The sequence below is a fragment of the Alligator mississippiensis genome, chromosome 5 (genome assembly GCF_030867095.1).
Source record: "Alligator mississippiensis isolate rAllMis1 chromosome 5, rAllMis1, whole genome shotgun sequence".
Taxonomy (NCBI): domain Eukaryota; kingdom Metazoa; phylum Chordata; order Crocodylia; family Alligatoridae; genus Alligator; species Alligator mississippiensis.
In genome coordinates this window covers 163904133-163930893 of record NC_081828.1, presented here as the reverse complement: position 1 = coordinate 163930893, position 26761 = coordinate 163904133, and the positions used below count along the sequence as shown (strand labels likewise).

General features: G+C 42.2%; 2 protein-coding genes across 4 annotated transcripts in view; one reads left to right on the top strand and one right to left on the bottom strand.

The window, feature by feature from the left end:
- Window positions 1–20224, bottom strand: part of ANKMY2 (ankyrin repeat and MYND domain containing 2) — a 33705-nt gene extending 13481 nt beyond the window's left edge. For both annotated transcript variants that reach the window (XM_014603231.3, XM_006278781.4), the window contains exons 1-4: window positions 20118–20224; window positions 15260–15324; window positions 5682–5820; window positions 3267–3365 (exon numbers count right to left, since the gene is read on the bottom strand). In XM_014603231.3, coding sequence (XP_014458717.1) covers window positions 3267–3365; window positions 5682–5820; window positions 15260–15324; window positions 20118–20184 — 370 coding nt within the window. In that variant the 5' untranslated portion in view covers window positions 20185–20224. The remainder of the gene's footprint in view (window positions 1–3266; window positions 3366–5681; window positions 5821–15259; window positions 15325–20117) is intronic.
- A 224-nt stretch (window positions 20225–20448) lies between these two features.
- Window positions 20449–26761, top strand: part of BZW2 (basic leucine zipper and W2 domains 2) — a 104831-nt gene continuing 98518 nt past the window's right edge. Inside the window, exons 1-2 of one of the 2 annotated variants that reach the window (XM_059728953.1) lie at window positions 20455–20530; window positions 21248–21330. In XM_059728953.1, the coding sequence (XP_059584936.1) occupies window positions 21320–21330 (11 nt within the window). In that variant the 5' untranslated portion in view covers window positions 20455–20530; window positions 21248–21319. Of the gene's footprint in view, window positions 20531–21247; window positions 21331–26761 lie in introns of both variants that reach the window. The other variant, XM_019497807.2, reaches the window with a different exon arrangement.

Sequence of the window (26761 nt, the reverse complement as noted above, 5' to 3'; positions counted from 1 at the left end):
ATGAAGTGTATAAACTCAGTAATTTCTTTGGGTCTGTATTCTGAGTTGTAATCTTGTTCCTGTAGATATGTAAGGCAGGCTTGGATGCCATCCTGGTGTGGGATGTTGGTATATAGGCTGGTAATGTCCATGGTGGCCAGGAGTGTGTTGCTGGGAAGGTGGTCTATGTTTTTCAGTTAGTAACTGAAACACTTTCAGAAGTATTCTAAATCAATTTAGCAACTTTTGGCAGTACATGACTATATATAAGTTGGCGGAAGGCTTCTCCCACCACCCCACAAAAAAGGGCTGTGAAGTGACATATCAGGGTTTGCCCTGATCAAACCAAGTAGAACAGTCATTTACACATGTAACTCTTCCGTGCTGTGTTGCTGCCCAGTGCCAGTAAGTGGCCAGCGATAACCTCACAGAAGGTATCAGAACCCAACTGGTTATTTGCAAAATAGATTATTTGCAAGCTTTCGGGCACACTCACCCTTCCTCAGGCATAGGAGAATGCAAAGGCTGTAAAATTTCTCCTAGGTGGAAATGAAAATTCGTATTTCACAGGAGAGCTGGAGGTATTGTATGGTTGGAATAGTTCATTTTGTACAAATCTGGCTCAGATAAAAGTTAGTACAGTCTTTTTACCTCAAAGTTGTCTGGTGACAAGCAGGATGTAGAATTATGTTTTCTTCTGGTTACGATGTTTCATATTTTACTGGAGAGTGGGGAAATGGAATGCTCTCCAGGGCAAGGAATTTCTTTTGTGTTGAGGTGCCTCCGAGCTCTGTGAGAATGCACATTTAACTCCAACAGGCAGGAGCAAGATGGCAGCTTTCAGGTTTCCAGATGGTTTCCAGGTGGTAGATTTTGCTTCTTTCTTGTAAAATTATGAAATTTTCATTTAAAAATGGCCAAATTCATTTAAGCTTCGAGATAAAAAGACTGTTGTAACTTTTATCTGAACCATGTTTGCACAAAATGAACTATTCCAGCCAGTAGATTTTACAACACATCCACCTAGGAGAAATTTTACAATCTTTGCATTCTCCTATGCCTGAGGAAGGGTGAATGTTCCCAAAAGCTTGCAAATAAAGACTTTTTTTTGCAAATTATCTAGTTGATCTAATAAAAGATATCTGCCGCAAGTTCTGATTCCTTTTGCCTGTAGGCCAATACAACTACAACTTACATTCTTAATAACCTTACAGATGCACACAGCCATATCCTGGGAAAAAGCACATTTTATCTGCATACTTCAAAAAGACTCGATGCAGAATGGTAGATTTGTATACATGTAGGATGCCAGGGCAAAAGGTTTTCTCTTGGGACAAATGTGATGTCTATTTAAAGTCAAGAGACCAATTTCTTTATGAGAATTTTTAATAATTTATTAAAGCTTAAGCTCTGAGGGTAGCCCGTATTTCTTTCAGTTACCTCCCACAATATCTAGCTTACAAGTAAACAGCATCTGCCACACTGGTATCAAGAAATCTAAGAGGTGCACTCTCCAGTTTGTCCTTTCAAAGATCAGTGATGCTTGCAATAGGGTTTTCTGTAAGTCTCAAGATGCATTACCTTTAAGTGGGGGAAAATGAAGAGTGGAAAATGCATAAGAAAGTTAAATAAAAAGGTATAATTAGATAGGCTGAAAAGAAATAATATCACTGCATTCTTTCATGCAATGTGCCAACAAAATGATGCTTACTTACAAAATTCAAACCCATATTCTCTGAACATATCCTAACACTGACCACAGTAGACAGGAAGGCAGAACTAATCAAAATTTAGTATTTCTCTCCTAAATCAGAGGGGAGATGTACTTTGCTAAGCTTAAAGAGCAAACGGCATGAAAAATTAGACTGAAAAAAGGTTCACTTTCCCACACTGAAAAAATGATGTTTACTGAGCAGAGAATAGCTCAGGACAGGAATGGATTCCAGAGTCAGAAAGCCCTGATTTTTATAAGCTTGAAGTTATCCACTGGATTTTGGTGGCTTGACGTCTTCAAATGACACTGGGAACCAATTTAACTCTTCTGAATACCATCCAGCACCCTGCAGTCCAATACCAGATTTGAAAGCATCCAATTCCAAATTATACTTGCAGGAGTACACTTTCTCACCAACTAGAGGGGATAACTGAATATTAACTGCCTGAACTCCAGATAACCAACATAAATAATTACTTCTTAAAAGGAACAGACTGATCTGTGGTCATGCAGACAAATGCACCTTCCTGCCACTTTTAAATCTAATCACAAAAAGTAGGTCAGACCATTTTCTATAGGATTTAATAGGGTTTGAGGAATGTATGGGAGTGGGTGAGGGTTTGTCAGATCCACAATACAATTGAAGCGTTCAGGAAGGATTGGGTGAGGACAAGAAAAGGGACCCAGTTTGGGTTCTTGGGAACTGAAAGTTTTCTGGACAGTTCAGAAAAGAACTCTTTCAATTCAGAAAGAAAGAATACTCCTAAGGAAAAGAGAATTTATTTTATGGATGATAGGTAATTGGTACCAAATTGGGAAAGAAGGGTGTTGTTTCTGCCTTTTAACACTTACATGGTACCTTTCACACAAAAATTCAAAAGCTTTTTGCAAAGGGTAAGGCTCCTTCTTTTACCGAAGAAAAGAAACAGGTTGGCCAGTTTTGCCCAATGTCAAAGAGCTACAAACGGCACTTGGATCTTCAGTAGCCTGTTCTGCTATATAGCTAAACGTTTAGTATTTAATCCTGATCAGCCCATCTAAGAGAGCTGCTCTGAGTCTAACTGCCCTGTTACAAATGGGGAAATGGAAGCAGAGGGCTTAAGTGGCTTTCCAAAAGCCATACAGCATATTAGTGGCAAAGCCCTGTAACTTTTGGATTCCCAGACCTGGGTTTATTCTTTCAGAATGAGGACTGCATTTGTATACACTCCTTTTAATATGAAGTACATAGCTTTACTTCTGACATCTAAATAGTACCCAATTTGTTTCAGTGGGTGACAACTGACAAGCCAATATAACTTTCATACTTCAAGCACAGGAGCAATATATTTGCATTTCTCAGTAGGATGGGCCTTCATAAATATTATAATATCGGTAGCAACACAATAAAATCTGGCTCTCTGGTGGCTAGCTACAAGGAGAGATCAAAAAAATCAATTAAAGCAGAATATTAACTTTAAGGTAAAAAATATGAAGGTCCACAAAAAACAAAGAGGGGTCCCTCTAGCCATCAGATTGTATCACCTCATAATCCCATTGGCACCCAGAAGATTAGAAACGCGTTTCAATTTACCCACAAAGGCAGCCATCTGTGCTGCTGTTCTTCCCACAGAGTTGACAAGATCAGTCTCTGCTCCAGCCTCTAACATCATCCAGGTGATTTCTTTGTTGCCTGAATTTGGGGAAGAAAGGGGTTGCGAGACACCCCAAGAAACAGACCTTTTATTTAATTTACAGATACACATTTTTTGGGACAAACAAGTAGATAACTACAAATCATACTCTAAGCCCTAATAACAGTGGGGTCCTTGGTTTAACAGCAGACTAAGAAGCCAGCACCACACATTTTGCTTATTAGCAAAACCCAAGAGAATATAAAATTCATTCTCTCAGGGCCAAATGTTGCCTTCAGTTACGCACATTCACCTCCCACTGGGGTCCATGGGAGTAGCATGTTTTAACTATGCCAGGATCTGGCCCCAATGGATAGCAGTACAGAAATAAGTTCTGTTAATCTAGTTTGACAGAACTTCTACAGCATCTGTTCTATGAGAAAAACAAATTCAGTACTATTATAGAGCAGAAGTGTAGAGAAGAGAACAGATTGTTCCTTTCTTCCCAGTGGGAATAGGACATTCGGACTAGGCAAAATACCAAAAAAGATAAAGTTATATTTGATGGCAAGATGAGATCTCTTAATTGGTGCCCTTCAGAGACTAATAAAAACACTTGTAACCAATCTGGTTAATTCTGTTTTAAAAACATACTCTTCTTTTACTTCCTTTTTCTGGGAGTGTACTGCTTAGAGAGAGGTGAATACAAAAGAGGAAAACAGAATAGCTGTTTCTGTCCACTTGCTTCACATTAAAACAACAATACTGTTTCAGTTATGCCCATATTCTTTTTGTATTCACAGATAACGTTTTAAAAAAACAACATGGGCATTCAAGATAGAGGCGATGAGGAAAGATTCTCGCACATGTCTATTGATTTTAATATAGTTAATTTGTGCCACCTGAGAATGTAATCTCTATCTGTTTTGTCAGTGGGATATTGCTTGACATAACAGGAGGAAGAAAATCTCCAAACCTTTACACCAGAGCCTTAGGATGAGATTGGTAAGGATCCGACCACATTAAACATCTAGGATAGGGGTAGGTGAAATGGTAGATCCAGCCAGTGGCTAGACTCCATTTCCCAGAAGCCCCAGCGCACATGGCTGTGGCCGATTCCCATGGAGATCCCAGCAGTGGTAGCACCATGACAGTGCAGAGCTGGGATTTTCATGGAGACCAGCCCCAGTAACGCTAGCAGGGAGTACAGCTGGGTAGGGAGCTGCTCTGGGGCCAGGGCTGGGATCTTGCAGTGGTGACAGTATGGTCCGGAGCCGGGGCAAAGCTGCAATCCACTGTCTGCAACCCCTGCCTGGGGCACGCAGGCAGCAGATCACAGTTCCACCCTAGCTCCAGACCATACTGTCACTGCCACAAGAACCCAGCCCCGGAGCAGCAACTCAACCAGCTGCACACCCTGCCAGTGCTCCTGGGGCTAGTTTCCACAGAAACCCTGGCCCTGTGTTCTCATGGTGCTGCCACAGCTGGGGTCTCCGTGGAAACCAGCCGCAGCCTTACGGACAGGGACTACTGGAAAATGGGCACACTGTGGGCCCAATCCAGCCTGGACTTTGCCCACCCTTGATCTAGGACTACATGTGTATTTTGTATAAATAGAATGAATAAAATGTAAATTTTAAACTCTATATTGTACTGTCAAATCTTATGCTAATTTCTCTAGGGATTATACTTTCAGAAAGACCTGTGTGATATAGAAAAGAAGTGTTTTTAAATGGTCTGAACTTCCCTAATCTACATCTCCTCCCTCTATCCCAGATAATCATAGCCCATTTCCTGATTGCAAAGGAATTATTGTTCATTTTATCAGGGAACAGAAAACAGTACCATGTGACTAGTTACAAACCACCAACATAGCTCAAAGTTCAAAATTAGGTATGTGCAGGGAACCGGTAACAATCAATTCTTAGGGGAAAAAAGAACAGAGATGCAGAAAACTTTTTTTGCAAAAGTTTGTTTAAGTTCAAGGGGGCCACAACTTGCTTGGGGACATTATACAAGCAGAAAAGGCTAAACCTGACAAATCTCAAATATTAGACCAGGAGGTTTTTTTTAAAAATACAGATGTAGAATATGAAAAAAAATCCATTCAGTCTTCAATAAGAGGGTGCCTTTTCTAGGAACTCAAACACTGTTCACACTACTGCACAGGAATGGGATTTTAAGGCTCTCAGACTCAATACTGCAGTAATCTTCTGTACATGCCCAAGCAGCTAAACAAAATCAACTTTAACAGTCAGAAGCACCTTTCTTATATACTCTGTTGCCCTACCAGTTCTACAGCTCCAAATACATTAATGTTACTTTTATACAGGCCTGCTAGCTAACTATTAGCTGTGAACTTTATATGCACTTACCCGACAATCCAGCAAACATCAGGGCAGTATATCCATGCTCGTGTTCATTGCAGTTAACGTCAGCTCCATGCCGCAAGAGCAACCTACACATGTCAACTTTTCCTTTGTATGCTGCATGCATTAGAGGAGTCATGCCATGCTAATAAAGGAAGAGATATACATTGACACATAAATTACCTCTATTGTTCTTTGTACCACTCACGATTTTCACCAGGCAATTAAATACCTAGGTAGAAGGCCCTTTTAGATTAACAAAAGCAAACCAAATCATAAATGCAAGACTAGATGAATAGAAACATTTTGGTAAATTCAAGTATATTTATTTGCTCCACCACTTTTTTTTTAATATTCTGTACAATGGCATTCAAAAACAATTCAGTGTTCAAAACCAAAATAACTGTTTGTTTGCTGAAGGTCTCCCATATATAAACCTGAAGACAGGTTATGTTCCAATGTGAAGGTTATGTTCCCTAAATCATATAGAATCAAAGAAATTAAGGGCTGGAAAGGACCTTGAAAGATAATCCAGTCCCCTGCTCTGGGCAGGAATATTGCTGGAAGAAGGATGTGCTAGAGCAGGGGTTGTCAACTGGGGGTACGTGTACCCCTGGGGGTACTTTGAAAGGTGCCAGGGGGTATGTGGGTGTAGGTAGGGATGGAGTGCCACCACCTCACAGGAGCAGGACTGGGGAGGGGCAAGAGCAGGGTCATACAGACACTGCATTGCCGCTGCTAACCACACCCTCGCTCCGCATCTGGCCGCTTGCCACCCCCCTCCCCCATGTTCCGCATCTGGCCACTTGCCACCCCCCACTTCTGCGCCCCGCATCCGGCTGCTCGCCACTCCCTTCCCGCCTCCCCCCGGCTCTGTACCCCCAGGGGTACACTTATTAAAGAGGAGACTGCTGGGGGTACACTTATTAAAAAAAGGTTGAAAACCCGTGCTAGACGAAGGACAAGATAGCGGGAACAATACGAGCAGCAGCAACAAATTTGTGCACTGAAAAGACAGAGGCAGATGTGGTTGAAACTAATAGTAGCTGAATTATTCTCTGACTATACTGTAAATGATGTTTAAAAAATGTTATCTTGGCATAAGGAACAGACAGACCTAACAACTGTATGAAAGTCAGCTATCCCCTCTCTCCTTTTGAAAAGGTTGAAGTGTATATTTGTCCATGCCTTAGTCTCTTTTTACAGTATAGCCAGGGCCTAAAGATTAATATATTAAAAAAAAATTGGAAAGGAATGGTTTATACACAGCTATCTAATTTGTTATGGTTTTTCTGGTGTCTACATTTATTAAAATATTAATAAGAACTACAGGGGCTTATATAATTTTATATTCGTCCCTTAGGGAAGATACCCAATTAAAATTACTGTACAGTCTTGTCTTTTTTTTTGTAGAACAAAGACAGGGTCTCAATACAAATATCTTAGAGGATAAGGAATATTTTCAGCATGTGTAACTAATAGGGGTGCACCAATAAAGATGTTTTGGGCTGATACTGATAGCTAATTAATGAGCCATATCAGCCAATACCGATCCAACTGCCAATATGCAGCCCAGCAGCTTGAAGAGCAGTTTCTGGCTGGTAAGTCTGTGGGGGAAAGGGGTGGAGGGGCAGATCAAGGCCCCCACAGTGAGGGAGGGAGTGGGGCTGGGGAAGGCGCTGCACAGCTGGGGTGGGACATGGTACAGAGCCGCGGGTGGTGGCTCCCACCACTGTGCGCACCCCAGGGGAGGCATGGGAAGCGTGCTGCTGGGAGTGGAGGCTAGGGTGAATTCTGGGGTGGCTGTAGTCCCCCCCCCCACATAACGCCACTCCCAGTACCGCTGCCACCCACCCCACGCGCAGCCCCAGCCCAAACCCCCACTGGGAAGAACCCGGTGCTGCCCCCAACAGCAGCCCAACCTTGCCTTGCGCACAGATCTAGGGGGCACCCCTGCCATGCCTCCTCCAGGGGTGCAAGCAGCAGCAGGAGCCACCTCCACCACTCACCCCCCTGCAGCCCGCAGACAAGCCGCTCGTGGCTACCCCCCATGCTGCCCTGCCCCAGCTGGGCAGCGCCCCTACCTACTCCTGTCCCAGCCGCACTCCCTCCCTCACTGTGGGGGCCTCAATCTGTCCCCTCCATGCCCCTATGCCCCTTCCCTCCCCTCTACCCCTTCTCCCACAATAGACATATCAGCTGAACGCTGCTCTCCAAGCTGCAGGGCTGGCTGCACACATGCACGTGGCATTTATCAGACATTATTGGCTACATCAGTCAAAAAAAGCTGACTGCCAATAATGTCAATTTTCTTTTTATTGGTGCCGATACATCGGTCCATATTGTATCGGTGTACCTCTAGTAACTAGATCCAGAATAATATCTTTGGGTCACAGAAATACTTCTATGAAATTATCTGAGTATGATAATATTGAAAAAGCTGGTTGTTCTTAATCTGTTTATTTTTGTCCAAAATTCTCTCTCTTAAAAAAGATAGATACACCCACCATACACTTTAAACAGATGATCTTCAATCCTTCCCTCTCCCCCACCGCCACACCCCCCACCAATGTGGACACTTTTACAAAGCTGAAAAGTAAATCTTAAAAGAGCTAAGTGGTTAATCTGCACAGAAATATATATTAATAAATAATTAAATGTCTGCACTTTCTTCCTGCTCAAGAAATCTGTGTTTGGACCACCGCATTTCCTATTCTAATCCTAGCCTTTCAAAGTCAAAACAGAGATAAAAGGAATAGGCTACCCACTAGCATCTTCTGAGGAAACCACAGGAGTTTGCATCACTCTACATGGAAGCTGAAAGTCAAGGGACTTGTCCAGATGCAGTGTGTTATATACATGAGAGGAAGATGACATTTGGATTGCTGACTTGAAACAGACTAAATTAGCAGATAGCTTATTAAGCAAATGAACTAAAGAAACTCCTTTGTTTTTTTGATATGGAACTCAGTATGATAGAACCAGTACTCTAGAAACTACTAAACTGTATTATTCTCAGCAAAGGCTATTTTCCAAATCTCTTGATTCCTACTATTTCCTGATGTTAAAAATGAACACTTCTTAATCTTAACTCTCACTTAGCTCACAAGAGCAGCATATTAAGATATTAATACTGAGTGCTTACAAATATTGTAGGCATTCCCTATAGGCTTAATTCTGCAGTGGGAATACCAAGTGGTGCCTCTGAGATCAACCCAAAACTTTACAGAATTGGACCCTCTACCAGCTGAGAGTGCTTAGCGTAAGTGTTTCCCAAATGGCATAGTTAGCTGAAACAACTCTTACCTCCTTTCTCCCCAACCTTTCCCCTCCATAATCACTGGTGTTGAAACCATGACCAGAGCAGACTGCTTCTCAAAGAGCCAAGGCACAACTGGCCCTCTCTGCAATCTTGGAGGAAGCTGTGTGGTTATTCCAATGTACATCAGAGATTAAATCAACCTTGGCCTGCAGGCTCCCAGGCTTTAGGAAAGCACACAAACCATCTTTGTGACTCATTTACTCTCTTCAACTTGGATCTCTTAGTGAGCACAGTTCAACTAAAACGTGAAGTACTAATTCCTCTAGAGATATTATAAAGCCTCTTCTGTGTGACTTTTACTATGGCAAAAGGTACATAACTTTGGAAGCTATCACCACTGGTAATAGTTTAAGTGAGGGCTGTCCAACAAAAGGTTGCATATAAAGGTCCAAGGTTAGCATGCAGCCTGAAGATTTTTCCCAAAATGGGCACCACTGCTCTCTTTCTCCCACCACTGCTCCCATCACAGCATCCAGGTTCTTCAAGCTCCCCCACCCTCCTCTAGCTTCTACTTCTACTTTACCTTCTTCTACTTCTAGTAGAGTGGTGCTGTGGGAAGGGGTACAGGTGCCCACACTGTAAACATGGCAGGGGAAGGGGGCTGGGGTGATTGTGCTGCATATAAGAAATGCAGGAGCTGGGCTGTCCACAGTGATGGTGGACAAATGCTTGGGAGGGGAGGGGGAAACTGGGTTGCCTATATAGCATGCATGGCTAAGAATGGGGTAGGAGCTAGGCTGCCTGTGCAATATGCATGGCTGGGAAGGGGGGAGCCAGGCTGCCCACGCTGTGCATGTGGTGGAGAGGGTATATGCTAGGCTACCTGTGGGGCAGGAACCCCATGGTAAGCATCCCTCAGTCTGCACCTGATATGGCCCTTGAAACTGCAGCTTGCATAGCATGTGGCTACCAGCTGCCCGGAATTTGGACAGCCCTGGCTTAAGCCCACATCCCCATAGGACAACAGTGACTTATACTCAGCACAGGGAATAAAACTGCCTCTGCATCCTACAACTGCACCATAGCTGCTTAATCAGGGAGAGCACTAACAGTTGCGTGGGGGTAAAAAAAGCACTTTACCAGAAGCAGCAGTGCATTACCTCCACCTGGTTCTGTAGCGTCTGTATAGATTGGGAGCTTCAGTGGGACTTCTTGATGTTTTTATCTAATAGCTGATTCAATCAGCTATTAGACAGAAGTGTCAAAAAAGTCCCATTAAAGCGCCTGATCTACAAAGATGTTGGGAAAGCTAGGTCCAGCTAACACAATGCCTCTTCTGGGCATATGATAGGCTCTATGTGGGAATATGCCAAATTTAAAAGTGCCACTTTTTCCCTCCCAGGTCTGCAAGCAACCAAAATCTTAAACCCTTGTTTGGTCTGAAGGGCTTGGTCATTAGTTGAGGCAATACTTAGGGACTGAGGAAAACAGCAATGGAAGAGAAGGAACGAAACATGGTCAATGCCACAAGCAGTAGCAGGGAGCTCATTTATGAAGAGATCGAATACACTTGCCATCCAACTGGTCTTCCCAATTGAACATAAATTAATTTATATTAGATATTAATTTATATAGACTATCTGCTCATCTGAAGCCATCTTTAGCTAGATGAATTTTGCAACTGGATTCTAAAAATGCTTCTAACTGACCTTTAACAGCAGTGCTATTTGTCTGGTTTAATTTCTAGGATAAAATATTGTCAACCTTAAGAAAGTTTTGTTATCTTCAATGCTAACTGTTCTCTACTCCCATTTAATTTATTTAAGCAAATATTACAATTTAGAACTCACTGGGAAGAAAAAAAAATGGAAAGAGTTTTCTAAATACTTGTAATTAGACACAGTGCACTAACAACATATGTACTAATTAAATTTCAGTTAGGTACAAGGTGTTACTTATAGCTGTATTTTTGTTACTTCTTATTTTTAGTGTTGATATAGGAAATCAACTTGTTTTCATACTTATACTGTGTAAGATGTCTACAATGACCTGTAATGAAAGAATAGTTATGATCTACAAAGAAAGAGTGGGATGCCTAATGTATTATTTGAGATTTCTGGATGAAGCACCTTGTTTTTCAAACTGCAAGGTGTTATAGCCAGAATGATCTCCACAATAACAGTCAAGAATATGAAAGTTTCCCCCAGCATGACAGAAAGTTTATATTGGACTAGCACTAATAAACTACATGCAAGTTAATTTTAAGCAAACTGGGCACTTGGCAAAGATTATTGTAAACAAACACACAATAATAAAAAAGGCTATTAGTGACTGTAGTGATTTTGAGGAATTCAGTTACATAATTTATGTATTACAGTGGATTGAATCCAAGAGGCCAAAATATAAATGGACTGCAATCTCAGATATGTTAAAGTGCTAGTCTAGTGGAAACAGCAATGCATCAACACCAAAGTGATATTATATTTGTAACAGGATTGCAGAGTGCCTTATAACTATGTTCAGTTTAATCTATTAACAAAGATAAAATATTTGCACTGTCCTGTGCATTCTGAACAGAAGTATCTGGACAAGATTGAGATGTACAAATGAGAACTATAACATACTATCAGCATTACTGAAGAAAATGTTCAGAGCTGGAAAGTGACATGCTTTCTCTAGAACAGTTTAGAATGGTTCCTTACTAGTCTAGCATATGGAGAGAGTATGCTAACCTCCAACTTGAAACCTCAGCAATTGTAGAATAGGTTCTATATTCCCACAAGGAAGAGAGCTATGAATAACTGCTGAACAATTCTCCCCCTAATAAGCTTCTGAATGAGAAATCTCTATCTACAATTTTGTACCTGTTTTCATAAAATACTTTTCATTGACTTTCCATTGGTCTCTAATGATCTTACTGTCCTGGGTGCTGGTTATAGCTGTGTTGGTCTAAGGATAGAGGCAGACAAGGTTCTTTGGGTAAACGTGAGATCTTTTATTAGACCAACTGAGTAGTTGGGAAAGTTGTTCTTTGCAAACTTTCAGGCACAAACACCCTTCTTCAGGCATAGGGAGAGTATGCTAGTGTGCGCGCGCTCTTTTGTGTGGAACAGAAGCCACTATGCAAAATACAGGTCTGTGAAAATGCAACTTCATGGCAATGGAGATCAGAGAGGATAGGAGACAATAGGTGCGAGACAGGTAGGTGGGAGGGGAAGGGGAGAATGTTGACCTGTTGGTAGAAGGTAGCTGGTAAAATGTAGAGTGGTTACCTGGGGTTATTGGATGGCAGGCAAGTTATAACGTGTGATAACTCCAATGTCTAGATTGAGTTTATTATTTTTTGTATCCAGTAGATTTATGAAGTGAAGTTCATAGGCTCATCTACAAAAGGTGCTTGGTAAATTCCCTTTGAGGATTAGAACTGAGAGACTGGAGAGAGAGCGGCTGTTTTGTGAGAAACATACACCCACAGATAATTGGGTATTTTTGTACAAAAAAAAAAAAATCCCCATGAATCACACACCATTAGTTATGACATACCATCCTCCCCTGGAACCTGTAATGGAAAATCCTCAAACAACTGCAACCCATACTAGAAAAAGACCCAATTCTTAAAGAGATCTTCCATAAATACCTTTAAACAAGCACCAAATTTCACTAACCTCATCACCAGAAGCAAATTTCCTATGGCCCAAAGCACACTGAATGGATCCACAGCATGCCAGGACAAGAAATGTAAATCATACCAACGCATCTCCACCACTCCCACAATAACTACACCCCATAACAGAACCATCAGCATTCCTGGATTTTACATCTGCACCTCCAGAAATGTAATACATCTCATCCAGTGCCCCAAATGCCCAGATGGAAAATATGTAGGAGAAACCAAGCAAGTGTGTACCAGAATGCACACTGAAAATCTATCAAAGACCAATATACACAATAACATGTAGGTGCACACTTCTTAGAAAACAACCACTCTCTCTATTTTAATCCTCAAAGGGAATTTACAAAGCACCTTTCACAGATGAGCCTATGAGCTTTACTTCATAAATCTAATTTAGCCATCTTTAAATTAGTGGAGCATTACACAGTTATAATCTCCCTTGAATGTAATATTTTAGCAGTTGTCTTTATCTGCATTTAATTGACAAAAAAAAAAAAAAGAGAAATTGTAAGACTTGTGTTGAGGTTGGTTAAGTATCAGTACTTTAATGTAAAATATATTACATGGATCATTATTTTGGGAATATATTCAGAATATTCAGAGTTTAATGCAATTATAAACTTAAAGAAATTCAAAACTAGTTTAAAATGATTAAAGAGCACAAATATAACACTCGAACAACTTTGTCCCCTTTCTGTACCACCACTGGGAGGCAGGAGAAAATTTTTTCTAAAAAGTCAGTTTTACCTGATCCGTACCAGATTAAGATACCTTAATAAAATTATATCACATTGTATGGTAGCACTAACTGGCAAATGTAGACATAAAATGTACCAGCAAACAACTAAAAAACACTAATAACACTACCCAAAAAAAGAATGGCCTAAGGCCTAGTTATGCTCCCATTTCAGCATCTAGAGCAGCTGATCCTGCCCCCACCCTCAAGTTTCTGAATATGATCCATATTTAGATACTAACATAAATAATAAAATTACTAGTGATAGGAGAAAATAGTGGAGGAGGATTGATTTAGTTTGTTAAAAATAATCTCTTATTTCAGATTTGTATAATGGATTAATTCAAATATCTGATGTTTTATACTACCTTTATTAATTTATAAACTCAAAATATTATTTTAGAGAGACATCTGACAAATTTCAGTTTCTTTTCATACTATAAATAACCAAAGATAATAGAATGCATTCCTAAACTATTCCTATAATTTTTTTAAATCATAAAATCAAGCACTACACATCACACTTCCTAAAAAGAACATAATAATCCCTTCATGTAACTCCTCCACCCTTATATCATCATATGCAGTTCCAGATGTGTTTAGTGGGGTTAATCTTTAATGGACTGTGAAACTAGGCAAAGTGTACATAAATATTGCTAACACTATTACAAAAAAATACCATGCTACAGAGTCTCCAGAAATGTGTGTCATGGTTCGCTGTAGTTTTCCAATGTAGATGCATTTAAAGAGAAGTTGCACCTATGCTGTATCTTAGTCCTAATAACAAAGATTATTCTAACAGTTTGTTAAAAAGGTTGCCAAAAATCTCAGCCTTAATTCAATCATGTGAAATATCCAATATAATAAATGGTACACAGATATTCCAAAAATAACCACAAATGAACACTTTGGGTCTAAACCACATAGTAAGCATTTAGGGAACCTAACCATAAATTCTGAAGTATCATAGGGACACAAACAACTTTCTTAAAGGGCATTACATGTTTGTATTTTATCTTGAGAAAACTAAGCTACAAATACCATTATGCACAGCTGTGTTGAGAAGATTCTGGTTCTCATAATATTCTCTTTCTGTACATCTATTGTTGAAATTGTAGTTTTGCAACTGTGATTTGTAGTTAAAGAGTAGTTTGATGGTTCTTTAAAACAGTGATTTCCACAGGTGACAGGAACAGTGTGATACTCTGATTGGACAAAACTTATTGGCTTAGTGGAACTGCATAATATTAATAAATGGGATGAATATAATAAAAAGAGTGATAATTAAAGGTTTGGTTTCATTTGATCTATTTATATCAAAATTGTATTCCATAAGATGAAAAAAAGTATATTCTTTCATCAGCTATACTTACATAAAAGTCCTACCCCAGAATCTTCTGAACCTCAGCTAACACCGCTTTCCACCTTTCCTGCAATTCTGAGCTAATCAATGTCACTCTCTAATCATGCTTGCTGTGCAGCAAAGTTAGGTTGTTTTGATAGTGCAAGTTTGTCCAATAATACTGCATCTGCTTAAAGAGCTGTGGGTAACTGCAATAGCATAACTTTAAAAATTAAAATGTGGGTGACTGAACACTACTACAAACTGCGAATTAAAAGCCATTTTTGAGCCTCCATGTGCTATCTTCCTGGTTGACAAAACTCAGGCAGGAAGTATGAGCAAACACATACTGTTATGTAAGCTTGATGACAGCAAACATGAAACACTATGAAAGACTGAAATATCATTCAAAAGCTTACAGGTTGGAAAGCTAATCAGAAGCCTGCTGTTTCCCCAGGTTCTAAATAATAAAGCTATTAATGCCTAGGAAACCTGAGGCTTCTGAATAGCTTGCAAACCAACCACTCCTTTTTGATAGATCGAGGAAGATACTTTAAAAGATTTATTGTACCTCATCCAAGCAATTGACACGGACATTCTTGCTACCCAACAGCCTTCCAGCTTCTTCTGTATTTCCTTTAAAAAAAAGGGGAAAATGGTGTTCCATTAAAAGTAAAGAGGAAGGAGAGAAGAGTTAGAAATTAAGAATCAAGCATTTTAATCAAGAAAATTAAGAGCTTACTTTTTTTTCTTTTCTGTTTAACTATAAATTTACAACACCTATCCCCCCCTCTTCCCCCAACAAGAATACACTAAAACCCACATCCACAGAAAAAGGGTTTGATGGCAGTTTTCCTATTACTTATTCCTTAACCCCCTTCACAAGGGTAGAGAAACAGGTTGCTTTGTTTCACTTCATCTCCTGAAGGCATTCATACTCTTACAGCAATTTCTGTGACCTTCTCTGATGCCTGATGTGGTTCCAGACTGCAGGAAGAAATCACGGTTTTTGCTCTTTACTTTAATGTTTCTAACATACTCTTTAACATTTTTCTCATATTTGTATTGATGTGTTAGGATGATTTTATGAAACTATTATTAAAAAGGACTGTTGACACATCTTTTCTTTTGGTCATAATTTTTCATATATGCTTATATTATACATCAATTTTATAGTTAAACTTACTGTTGATGAAGACAGCATAGTGCCCAAACAGTACTCATAAAGTCCCAAACTGCATACATATGCAAGCTACATTAGTGTGATTTTGAAGCAAAATCTTACTTTAAAAATGTAAAACCTTAACATTTAAAAAACACCTGTTCTGCATCTGACAGTCATAGCAGCTGCTGTGAGGTCTGACTTCAGTGTCAGTTGTGAATCAATGATAGTGTTAAACAATAATAAACTATGTTGGCCTTGGATTCTGTTGGAACTTGTTTCAGTCAAATTAGCTGGGGTATTCTGACTTTATATACAGCTTTGTGCATGTCCTTTCACAGCATCTGATGAAGTTAGCTGGGGCTCATGAAAGCGTATGGTATATTTCTCTGATTTAGTTAGTCTATAAGGTGCAAGTTAATCCTGCCTTCTTTATTATAGGGCCAGGTCAGAAGTTAATGGATGTGGTAGCTCTATCAGAATTTTTGCAACAAAAAAACCCAAAATGATATTGCCATTCATAATGAAAATAAAGTATATGGCACAGAATAATTAAACAAGACAATCCTGCCATCAGCACTTCTGCTCCTGGAACACTGGTTTGGCCTTGTACACTTACAATCCAAAGTGCAGCCAGTTTTCTGTTAACTGTATGCATGTTGAAAAAGTGAGTACTTGAATAAATTTATGACCTTACCTAAAAAATCCTTTTAGTTGAACTACAATGTGAGCATCTGTTTCAAAGCCCACTGAAACCAATGGAAAGACTCCCAAGGACTTCTTGAATGGGCTCTGGACCCAGACATATCTGAACAGTAAATTATGTTGCAGGGAAAATGGAACAGCAAAAAAATAGGAACATGGGCCATGAACAGGTCTCTCCTATGAAGCAGTGTGCCAAACAAAAAAAAAAAGTTATACAACCCCAGTTTTAAAGGTACTAAAATCTGACCAAGAAAGAGACACAGAAATGCATGTAAATGTTCTCTAGCAATATTTCAGTATAACAGTACTTGTGACTTTGTTTGATTCCTTTTGCTTCTCCCCACAAAAGCATGACAAGTAATAAGAATAACTTGTTTTAATAATCATCCATGCATTTTTTCCCAGTAAATATGATTTTTTTTAAAGGGTGAATCTGTAAATTTTTCATGTACCTAATATGACGAGAGCAAAGAAGGGCTCTAGCTTATTCATTCAGCTCCCAAACTAACATAAGAACAAAAGAAAGGCTCTATGCTAGGTCAGACCATGGGTCCATCTAATCCAATACCCATGGCATCCCCACCACCACCTCAGCAGGCTTGGAGATACTAAGCCAATCTGCTTCTGAACAGCTAATGAGCTGCTGCAAGTTCTATACGCTCATGCTCTGCACACTCCACCACGTCTTACCAAACAACAAGTGGCAGGACACCCTTTGCAAGGGTCCTTGGTAGACCAACCTCTACTCCATCTACCTTGATCTCATGAGCTACCAGGGACCTCAATTAGAGGCCCCTGCATTGAGCAGTCTCCACCAGCATGTACTTTACAGACATCTCTGACACCTGTCCCTTCTGCCAGCACATGGAGATCCTGGCACACACCTATGTTAAATGCACCAGACAACAGCCCCTTCACCACCTCCTTAGAAAACTTCTCCTGAGGTTCTCACTGTCTTCTCCCCACAACTTTTCTTTTATGCACTTCCAACCTGTGGCCCCACTAAGTCCCAGGACCTCCTGGTCAACCTCCTCCTGGCTGTGGCTGGGGGAAGCCAGACAACTATGGGGCTGTTTTCCTGCCCCTCTTCCATGCACTTCTCTGGAATGAGTTTCACCAGGCAGCATCCACAGGCTCCCTGGACTTATTCAAGGGGCAGAGTGTACTGGCCAGCAAGCTCTGCTCCATGTCTGCCCCTCGAGTGGTCAGTAACATTGATCCACACTCCCATGCCTGCTTCCTCTTCTTTTTGTCCCAAGAAACATGCTATGTTTCCCACCACACCTGGCATAACAAATAGGCCTACTTTACAACACCAGGGCAGAGTGCATGGTGATGGGAAGGGTGAACAGAGCCTGGCCACTCCCTGCTCCTCTCCCACTGCAGCTTCCAGCACTCAGAGCTTTGGGAAGTTCTGATTCTGAGGCTGCACCCATCTCTACCATGTTCGATACCCACTGATGGACTTTCCCCCCAGGAATCTGTCCAACACTCTTTTGAACCTAATTAAGCTACCAGCCCCCTTGGGGCAATGAGTTCTGCCAGTTAATTACATATGGTGTGAAAAAATCCCTTTTGTTCGTTTTAAACCTACTATCCTAATAGTTTACTTTTTATGATCCCCAGTTCTAACACTGTGACAGATATTACATAATAAATCCCAATTTCCTATATTCACAATCATTTTTCAAAATAATGTTATATGCTATACAAAATCTAGCATTAACAGATTTTTTTAATTAAAATCTTTAAACAGTTTGAATAACTCATTCCAGAAAAAGTATATTATGCTAATGTCTGAACACTGAGATTTTTAACTGGCTGATCTAACTTTTGTCCAAATATGGTAAAGCGCAAGTAGTAAAGCATTACCAAAAAAAAAAAAAAAGAAGAGTAAATCTGACAGAGGACTTCAATTTTTTTAAAAATAAATTAGGGCCCTGAACCTGCAAACACAAACACCACAGTAACTGTAGTATGCTACCTAAAGTTTTAGCACACCACTAGTCCCAATGGGCTGCAGAGGACCTACACATGCAAGATTAGGCACAGTTTTAAAAGTCTGAAAGACCAAGGTTTTAGAAGCTTTGTATCTTTTTGAGCCTGCCAGTATTCTCTTCAATCAAGCTGACGAAGCACAAAAGAGAAAGGAAAAAAAAGGGTCTCATACTTGCTGCTGATAAAATCTAGAAAACACTTGTCTATGTAGCCAAGGACAGTCAAGTCATAGGAATATAAAAAATATATGAGGATTTTATATCATCTTTGAATTGCATCAAATATATATACAGGAAAGCCAAAAAGTATACAAATTCTTTATATATTTCATTTTGCTAGAAATTTGCTTTCAACCTTCAAAATATAGCGGGGGGGGGGGGGGAGAGCGGAATGTCGAGAACCTGGATCCCTCCCTACTGCTGCCCACAGCCTTGCTGCACACTGGGTCCCATGCTGACAGCTGAGTTCCTTGTCACTGCAGGCAGGTCCCTCCCTGCAGCACAGTGTGTTGGACTGGCCCCTGCAGGCTCCCTCTGTGCCCGACCAGCCCCTCTCTGCAGTGTGCTGGGTGCCCAGTTACTCCCAACTGCTGCCTGGTCAATTCACAATTCCTCCAAGCAACTTGCAAGGGACCTGGCTGGCCTGTGTCAGGTTGCTCCAAGCTGCTTGGCCAGACGTGTGCTGAGGCAGCTCAGCATGCACTGCCCAGGCTCTTTGCACGCAGCTGCAAATGACCTGCCAGGCACCGTCTCCACAGCCTGACAGATATGTGCCGAGTAACCCACCAGCCAAGCAGCAGCTCAGAGCAGCCTGGGGTCTTTTTTTTTTTTCTGGAAAATGTTTTGTAGTCCAGGTCAAATTAGCCAAATAAGTTCCGAATCCAACTGATTGAGCAACACTATTGGTCAAACGTTTTGTGCAGCGCTACAACCAGCAAGTATCCTCCACCCCAGACTTCTCAGCCTGGGGCTTCAGATACTCCCAATTCCATTGGCGGGCCCTACGTGCAGGCCCAAGCCCGGAGGTTTGGGGTTCAGATGCCCCTAAGTCTCACTTGCCTTTAACCACAGGAGCAAGCTAGGAAGGAGTCCCCCATTTCCATCAAGTAGGCGGGTAGCCAAGATCCTCCCACTGGGAGCTGGCCACTGAAAAACTAATTACAAGACTCATGGGCACCCTCCACCACACAATGCCACTGAAATCCATCTCCATCTGGGCAACAGACATTGATCTTAGCCTGAGAGAGAATGGCCTGGGGTCACCCAGGAACCGGGGAGGGCGTCCCGCCCCGCCCCCCCTTCCTCCCTCCTGCCCTCCCTCCTGGCTGCGGGCAGCTCACCTTCACTTCCAAGACGAGCCTTTGCTTCCCCCACGGGGCAGAGAGGAATACACTACCTCGTCTTGGAAGCGAGTAAAGCCAGAGAAAGCTCGCTGCCAGGGCGAGAAGAGGAGAAAACCTGCGCTACACCCGCCCTGCACACGGTCCCCACAGCGGAAGCCTCAGTTGTTGCCTTCCTGGATACAGGCCCAGGCCCCGTTCCTTTCCCCGCCCGTCACCCCTCACCCTCAGCGATGAGAGCCAGCAACCGCCACTCCTCAGCACGCAACTCGCCCCTCCTGGCCGGCGCCATGGCAGCCCCGCAGCGCCGCGCTCCCGGCAGCCCCCGCGCGCCCCGCCCAACGGTCCGCCCCTGAGCGCCCGGGGGAGGGGGCCAAACCATCTCCCCTCAGCGGGGCGGGTTGGACTGGGCTGGCCTGGGGGCGAGCGTGGAGGGGGAGACGCCCCAGCGCTCACTGCCCTCGTGCGCCCGAGCGGGAGGGAAGTACCCAGCGGGTTGGGAGCCCCCCCCTCGGCGCGGGGCGCGGTGGTACGGGCGGGGCGGGGCGGGGCGGTGCCGTGCCGAGCGTCTTTCGGGCTCTGTTGTCTGCTGCAGCCGCTGGCGCTGCTGTGTCGTACGGCGGAGTCTCCCAGCACGGGTGAGCGGCGGCGGCCCCGGCCCCGGCCCCGGCCCGGGCAGAGCCGAGGGCGCCCCATGGGGCGGCGCAGGGTAGAAACGTGCCGAGGCTTCCCCCGCGGGAGGCTGGGGCCGGGGTCGGTCGACGCCCGCTTGTTAGCAGCCGCAGGCTGCCCCAGCGGAGCCCCGCGCTCCAGGGAGTAGACGCCGCGTTATCCGCCCTCGCGCTGAGGATCGCGGCGCTCGGCTCGGCTTCCTGATGGGAGGATGAGCCTGGTTCCTTCTCCCTAGAAGGGTTTCACCCCGTAACCCGAGCCTCCTCGCCGCTCCTTAGTCGAGGTTATGTACTGGGTGGTTGGTTGTAGCCGCGCTGGTGTGAGGGCATGGGCAGGCAAGGGTCTTTGGGTAGATGTGATCTCTTGTAGTAGTCGGTATAATAAAAGAGACCACATCTACCCAAAGACCCTTGCCTGGTATTATTTACATTTTTGTTAGTAAATGTCCATTTCTGATGAAATTGTAACTTTTTAGCCTGCCAGGCTCATTGCTAACAACCGCGAGTTGTGTAAAAATGAGCTTGGACGAAGGAACCGGGAATAAGGCACCAACTTCAGCCTCATCTTAGTTACAGACTTTGGTTCTTACTAATTATTCCAATGCTCACGTTTGACAGACTCAAATTCAGCTTTTAGATAATTTTTAAAGAGAGAGTTTACTAAAAAAAAATTTTTTTTTCCAGTGCAAGACTGCTCCTTACCATTTTAATTGGACACCTGTGTACGTGTGTGTTTGTGTGTTTAACCCATGTTCCATGTCTGAAGTGTGAGTTGCCTTATTAACTCTCTAAACCAGCTTAGTTTGTACATCTGTGATTAATAAATGCTCTATTAGTTGAATGCCAGCTTCTCTGATGATGGTTATAAAATACATGTGCTTGCCGATTTTTTTTGTCTGGTAATTTATTTCTCAATTGCCTATTTTTTATCTTTCACTTAATTGCCCATAGTTCTCTAATTATTAATATTTGGATGGTCATGCTTTGCCATTTTCTTTTCTCTCTTGTAGTTCAGCCAAAAAAAAATTGGATTTGCTTGATAAATGTTCTCAAACTGTAGATAGATATTGCCAAGTGTTTTATCTGCGGAGGGAGGGCACTCTGATTGTGGGGGTGTAACAGTTTCCGTTACAATGAATTCTCTTGACATGACTTTTTCCTTCAAATTGATTTCATGTCATGACTTCAGTCTCTAACAATTTTTGATATTCAGCAAGGGTAATACTTTGCCACATTTTCTTTCCTTTTCCTACCCTTCTCCCAAATGTTTCTTTGCTATGACAGTGCTGATACAATTCATTCCAGCAAGAAATGAAATGATTTGCACAGGGGTGTTCAGGAAGCCTGGGGTAGAACAGAGTTAAACTTGCATCTCTTCAATCGTAAAGTAATCTTTACCTACCTGATCATCCTTCCTTTTTATTAAAGAATTTATTTCTAATCTCTTGTTTCTTAATTATTGCAATTTTGCATGCAAACATGCCTACGCGTCTGTAGTGGTCTTTTTGTCTGATTCTATATTGTTTGGATTTTGAATAATTGTTTTAGTACAGAAAATTCCCTAAATCATCTGTGTTGTTTATTTATAAATAGTAATAATTTAAGAGATTATGTCTCTACACTCTCTCTGTCCAGTTCTTTTATTTTAAGCCCTGGTCCTGTTAGGTTTTGTTGTAATGCTTATTTCACAAATGTCTCCTGTTGGATGTCTTATAACGTGTGTGTGTGTGTGTGTGTGTGTGTGTGTGTGTGTGTGTGTGTGTGTGTGTGTGTGTGTGTGTGTGTGTGTGTGTGTGTGTGTGTGTGTGTGTGTGATGTCTTCTTCTAATGCATTTAATACATACAATTGCACCAAATATTCACTGTTATCAGGAGCTCTAGATACTCAAGGCAATAGTGTTCTTGAACTGAATGTTCCATGAATGCAATACAAAACATAGCTTGACATCAGTCAGGCTCCTTTTCACAACATGTTTAACTCATAAGTTTTATTTTTAATTGGTAACGAACAAAATGTGCATATTAAAACAGGTGAATTTAACTAGTGAGATTTTTTTTCGATTGTGCCTGTAAACTTGGGTGGATCTAGGATTCCTGAAAGTGGGGTACAGCATACTGCCCCTCGGACTACGGGGGGTGGGGAATAGAGGGGTAAGGTATGTCTTAGGCCAGTGGGTGAGGGGCAGGGAGCAGATGCACAAGGAGGGGGATCTGCCACTGTTGCCATGGTCCGTGTCTGACCTGGGCATAGAGGAAGCCCTTGAGCCTCTCCTGCCTGGCTCCAGCCGGGGCAGTTGGGAGCAGCGGTGCCAGACTCACCCTAAAAAGGTGATGGTAGTGCGCTGTTTCCGCTTTCCAGTGCCTGTTCCCTGCCTGCCCTTTTCCCCTCTAGTTGTCTCTTGCTGGCCTTCGCACCTTTCTTACCTTGAGCTGCTTTAATTGTTTGTCACTGAGGTAACTTGGATGCTTGCCTAAACTTTTAGTAGTTGTCCAGACTGCTCTGCTGATTGCAGCACTACCCAGAAATTCCAGCCTTTCAGATGGGACCTTGTCTCATGCTGGATACGGTAGGCATTGGTAAGCAGCTTTACATTGCAAATGGGGAATTGAAACATGGGGGGAATATCAAAGTGGGGATTTGGTAGCGTCATATTTTAGTTTCCTCTGGTTCCAATTTTGTACCTAGTGATTACATGTATAACATAGGAAAATATTACTACTTATTCTGCAGGGTGATTTAATGTTTTTTCTTCTTGAGGCGTAAATGACACGTTATATGACAGTTGATCAGATACATTTATTTAATAACACAATTTATTATGAAGGTTCTTTGTTCTGGAAAGTTAGTACTATAGTTAAGTTGCTTCCTTAGCCCTGTTAACTAACATCTTAATCTATTTCATGAATATGGACACTTCAGTTTTCTAGTAGTTGAATAGAATAATAGCATTTTAGTAGTCTGTATGGATGCAGGGCAGGAAAGATGTACATGTAATGAATGAGTCTGTACAAGACAGCCAGCTAAGCAACTCTGTAAAAAATATGGGGTTTTTTCCCCATTTAAGTTCTAGTTAGTTGGTAACTTTCAATCTTCTAATTCTAGAGTAATGCAGGGGCATCAAACATGGCCCATGATGTTGTTCTGTGCAACTCTCCATAACACCCTGGTTGAGAATTGCTGGACTGAAACTGTAGGAATATAAAGAAAATAATCCTGAGAATAAATGTGATTCATCCCTGTACAAACCTATGTACTGTCACATAACAGCCTTAAGAATTTATTCTGATCCTCTGCACAAGATTGTGTTTAACATAAAGTGATTTAAAGTCTTAAACTTCCAGAACTAGAAATATGATGGAAAAATAGGATTCTTACTTAAACAGCCGATGAGATTGCCAGCACACCAGTAGCTTGTGATATTTGCTCAGTCGTCCAGGACTAGACTTCCTGATTTCAGTGCTATTGTACATTTTTCATCGGCTGACAAACAGAGCAGATGATTGTATATAAACACTATTAACTGGGCTTAATAAATTACTGGATTTTGGTGTGTGAGTTTGATTCTTTTGGTTCCATTGATTTCAACTGATTTCAATTGAACCAGTACATAAACATGATCTACAGAGAACATTATGTATGAGACTGCCATGCACAGAGTGATTCTATGTTACCAAAATGAATTTACCTTTGAGGTGGCCTTTATTTTTAAGGTTAGAATAATAGAAAATTAGGGTTGGAAGGGACCTCAGGAGGTTATCTAGTTCATCCCCCTGCTCAAAGCAGGACCATCCTCAACTGGATCATCCCAGGCAAGGCTTTGTCTAGCCAGATCTTAAAAATCTCCCAGAATCCACCACCTCTTTGGATAACCTGTTCCAGTGTTTTATTACCCTCCTAGTGATAAAATTATTCCTAATATCTAACCTAAACTTCCCTTGCTGCAACCTGAGATGGTTGCTCCTTCTTCTGTCATCTGCCACAACTGAGAACAGTCCAGCTCCATGCCTCTTTCAAACCCCCAATCAGGTAGTTGAAGGCTGCTATTAAATCTCCTCTGTCTTCTCTTCTCTAGACTGAATAAGCCTAGTTGCCTCAGCCTTTCCTTAGAAGTCATGCCACCTCCCCACCCTTTTTGTTGACCTCCGCTGGACCCTCCAATTTGTCCACATCCTTTCTGTAGTGGGAGGCTCAAAACTGAACACAGTATTCCAGATGTGGCCTCACAAGTACTGAATAGAGTGGAATAATCACTTCCGTTGACCTACTGGCAACACACCTACCAATACAGCCCAGTATGCCATTAGCCTTCCTGGCAGTAATGGCACGCTGGCTTATATTCAGCTTATTGTCCACTGTAACCTCCAGGTCTTCTGCAGAGCGGTTGCCTAGCCAGTCAGCCCCCAGCCTGTACTGGTGCCTGGGATTGTTCTGTCCTAACTGCAGGGCTTTGCACTTGTTCTTGTTGAACCTCATGAGATTGCTTTTGGCCCAATCCTCCAATTTGTCTAGATCGCTGAATCCTAGCCCTACCCTCCAGCTTATCTACTACCCCCCCCCAGCTTGGTATCATCTGGAGACTTGGTGAGAGTGCACTGTATGCCATGTTCAATGTCTTCATCAACAACCTGGAACAAAACTGGCCCCGGGACCAACACCTGGGGCACTCCACTGATACCGGCTGTCAGCTAGACATTGAGCCATTGATTATTAACCTCTGAGCCTAGTGCTCCAACCAGTTTTTGGTCTGCCTTAAAGTTCATTCATCCAGCCCGTATTTCCTTAGTGTGCCTGAAAGAATGTGGTGGGAGACCATATCAAAAACCTTGCTAAAATCAAGGTATACCACATCCACTAGTCTCCCCTTATCCACAGAGCCAGTCATCTTATCATAGAAGGCAATCAGGTTGGTCAGGCATGACTTACCCTTGGTGAATCTATGCTGACTATTCCTAATCACCTTTTCCTCCTCCTCCAAGTGCTTAGAAATGGGTTCCTTGATTTGTTTGAAGTCCTGCACAAGATAGGGCTTTAAACAGAACTGGTAGTACAAAGTTACTGTGGGAAAAGCCTTTCTGGAAGGTTTAATACTATATATTACTGTTACTTATTTAGAAATAAAAAAATCTCTAGAATACAGGAAAGTTCTCTTATAAAGTGAATTAGCAGTTATTTTTACACGATAGAAATTTTGAATCTAATGAGGTATTTGTTTTTGTGCTTCATAGAGCCTTTGCAACTGGAAATTCCATTTTAGAAAGGGTTGGAATGTTGTTGGACCAACACACTTGCAGGAAATCAGGCTTTTTATTTTTATTTTTGGTGGTATCTTTATTGGGCCTCAAGTTGCCAGACAAAGGGCACTTAGGGCATTTTTACACATGCTTCAGGAGGCATGGGGAGGGCGCTTTAATCAGTGAGCTGCACCAATTAAAAGTGCCCAAGTGTCACATGTATCAGTGTCCCTGTGCTGAAAAATGATGGCGGAGCACTTTGAACTAAAGCTCATCAAACAACCTATAGATCAAAGCAGCCCACCGCCATTTTTCAGTGCAGGGACGCTGATGCATGTGATGCTACAGTCTGCTGGAGCGCGTTAATTTCCAGGCTACAGCAGACTCGATTAACCAAGTCTGCTCTGGTGCACTGGATTTTTGGCATGTCGCACCAGGTTCCCTGCATGTGTATAGGAGCCCTTAGTGCTCAAAAATTTTCTTTTAATCTCTCTCCCAGGTATGCAGTTGGTCCAATAAAAACACTTCCCTCGTATTTAGAAATGGCAGTAATAGAATAAATTGCTTGCATATTTTATACATGGACTTAGTCCAGAATTCTGCAGGCAGAATGGGTCCCTTGCACTATTATCTCTGTCAGGTGCTGGAGCAGAGGTGGGCAAAATATGGCCCGCAGGCCAAATTTGGCTTGCAAGTCCATTCTATCCGGCCTGCGGGGCCCCAAAGAAATTTTTGAAAATTAAAATTAACCTGTCCTTGGTTCCTGTCAAAAATGAAAGGAACCAGGGTCAGTAGGACCCAGGGGAATCCTTGGTGGGCTCAGCAGCAGCTTGTAACCCGTCCCTGCTGTCACCCTGGGCCCCGTGCCGGCTCCAGGCTCACCCATCAGGGTTGTGCATGGCGGCAGCTGCTGCGGCCCCCTTGCTTGCTGCTCCAGACAGTGTTTGCTGCTGCTGCCTGCCTGGA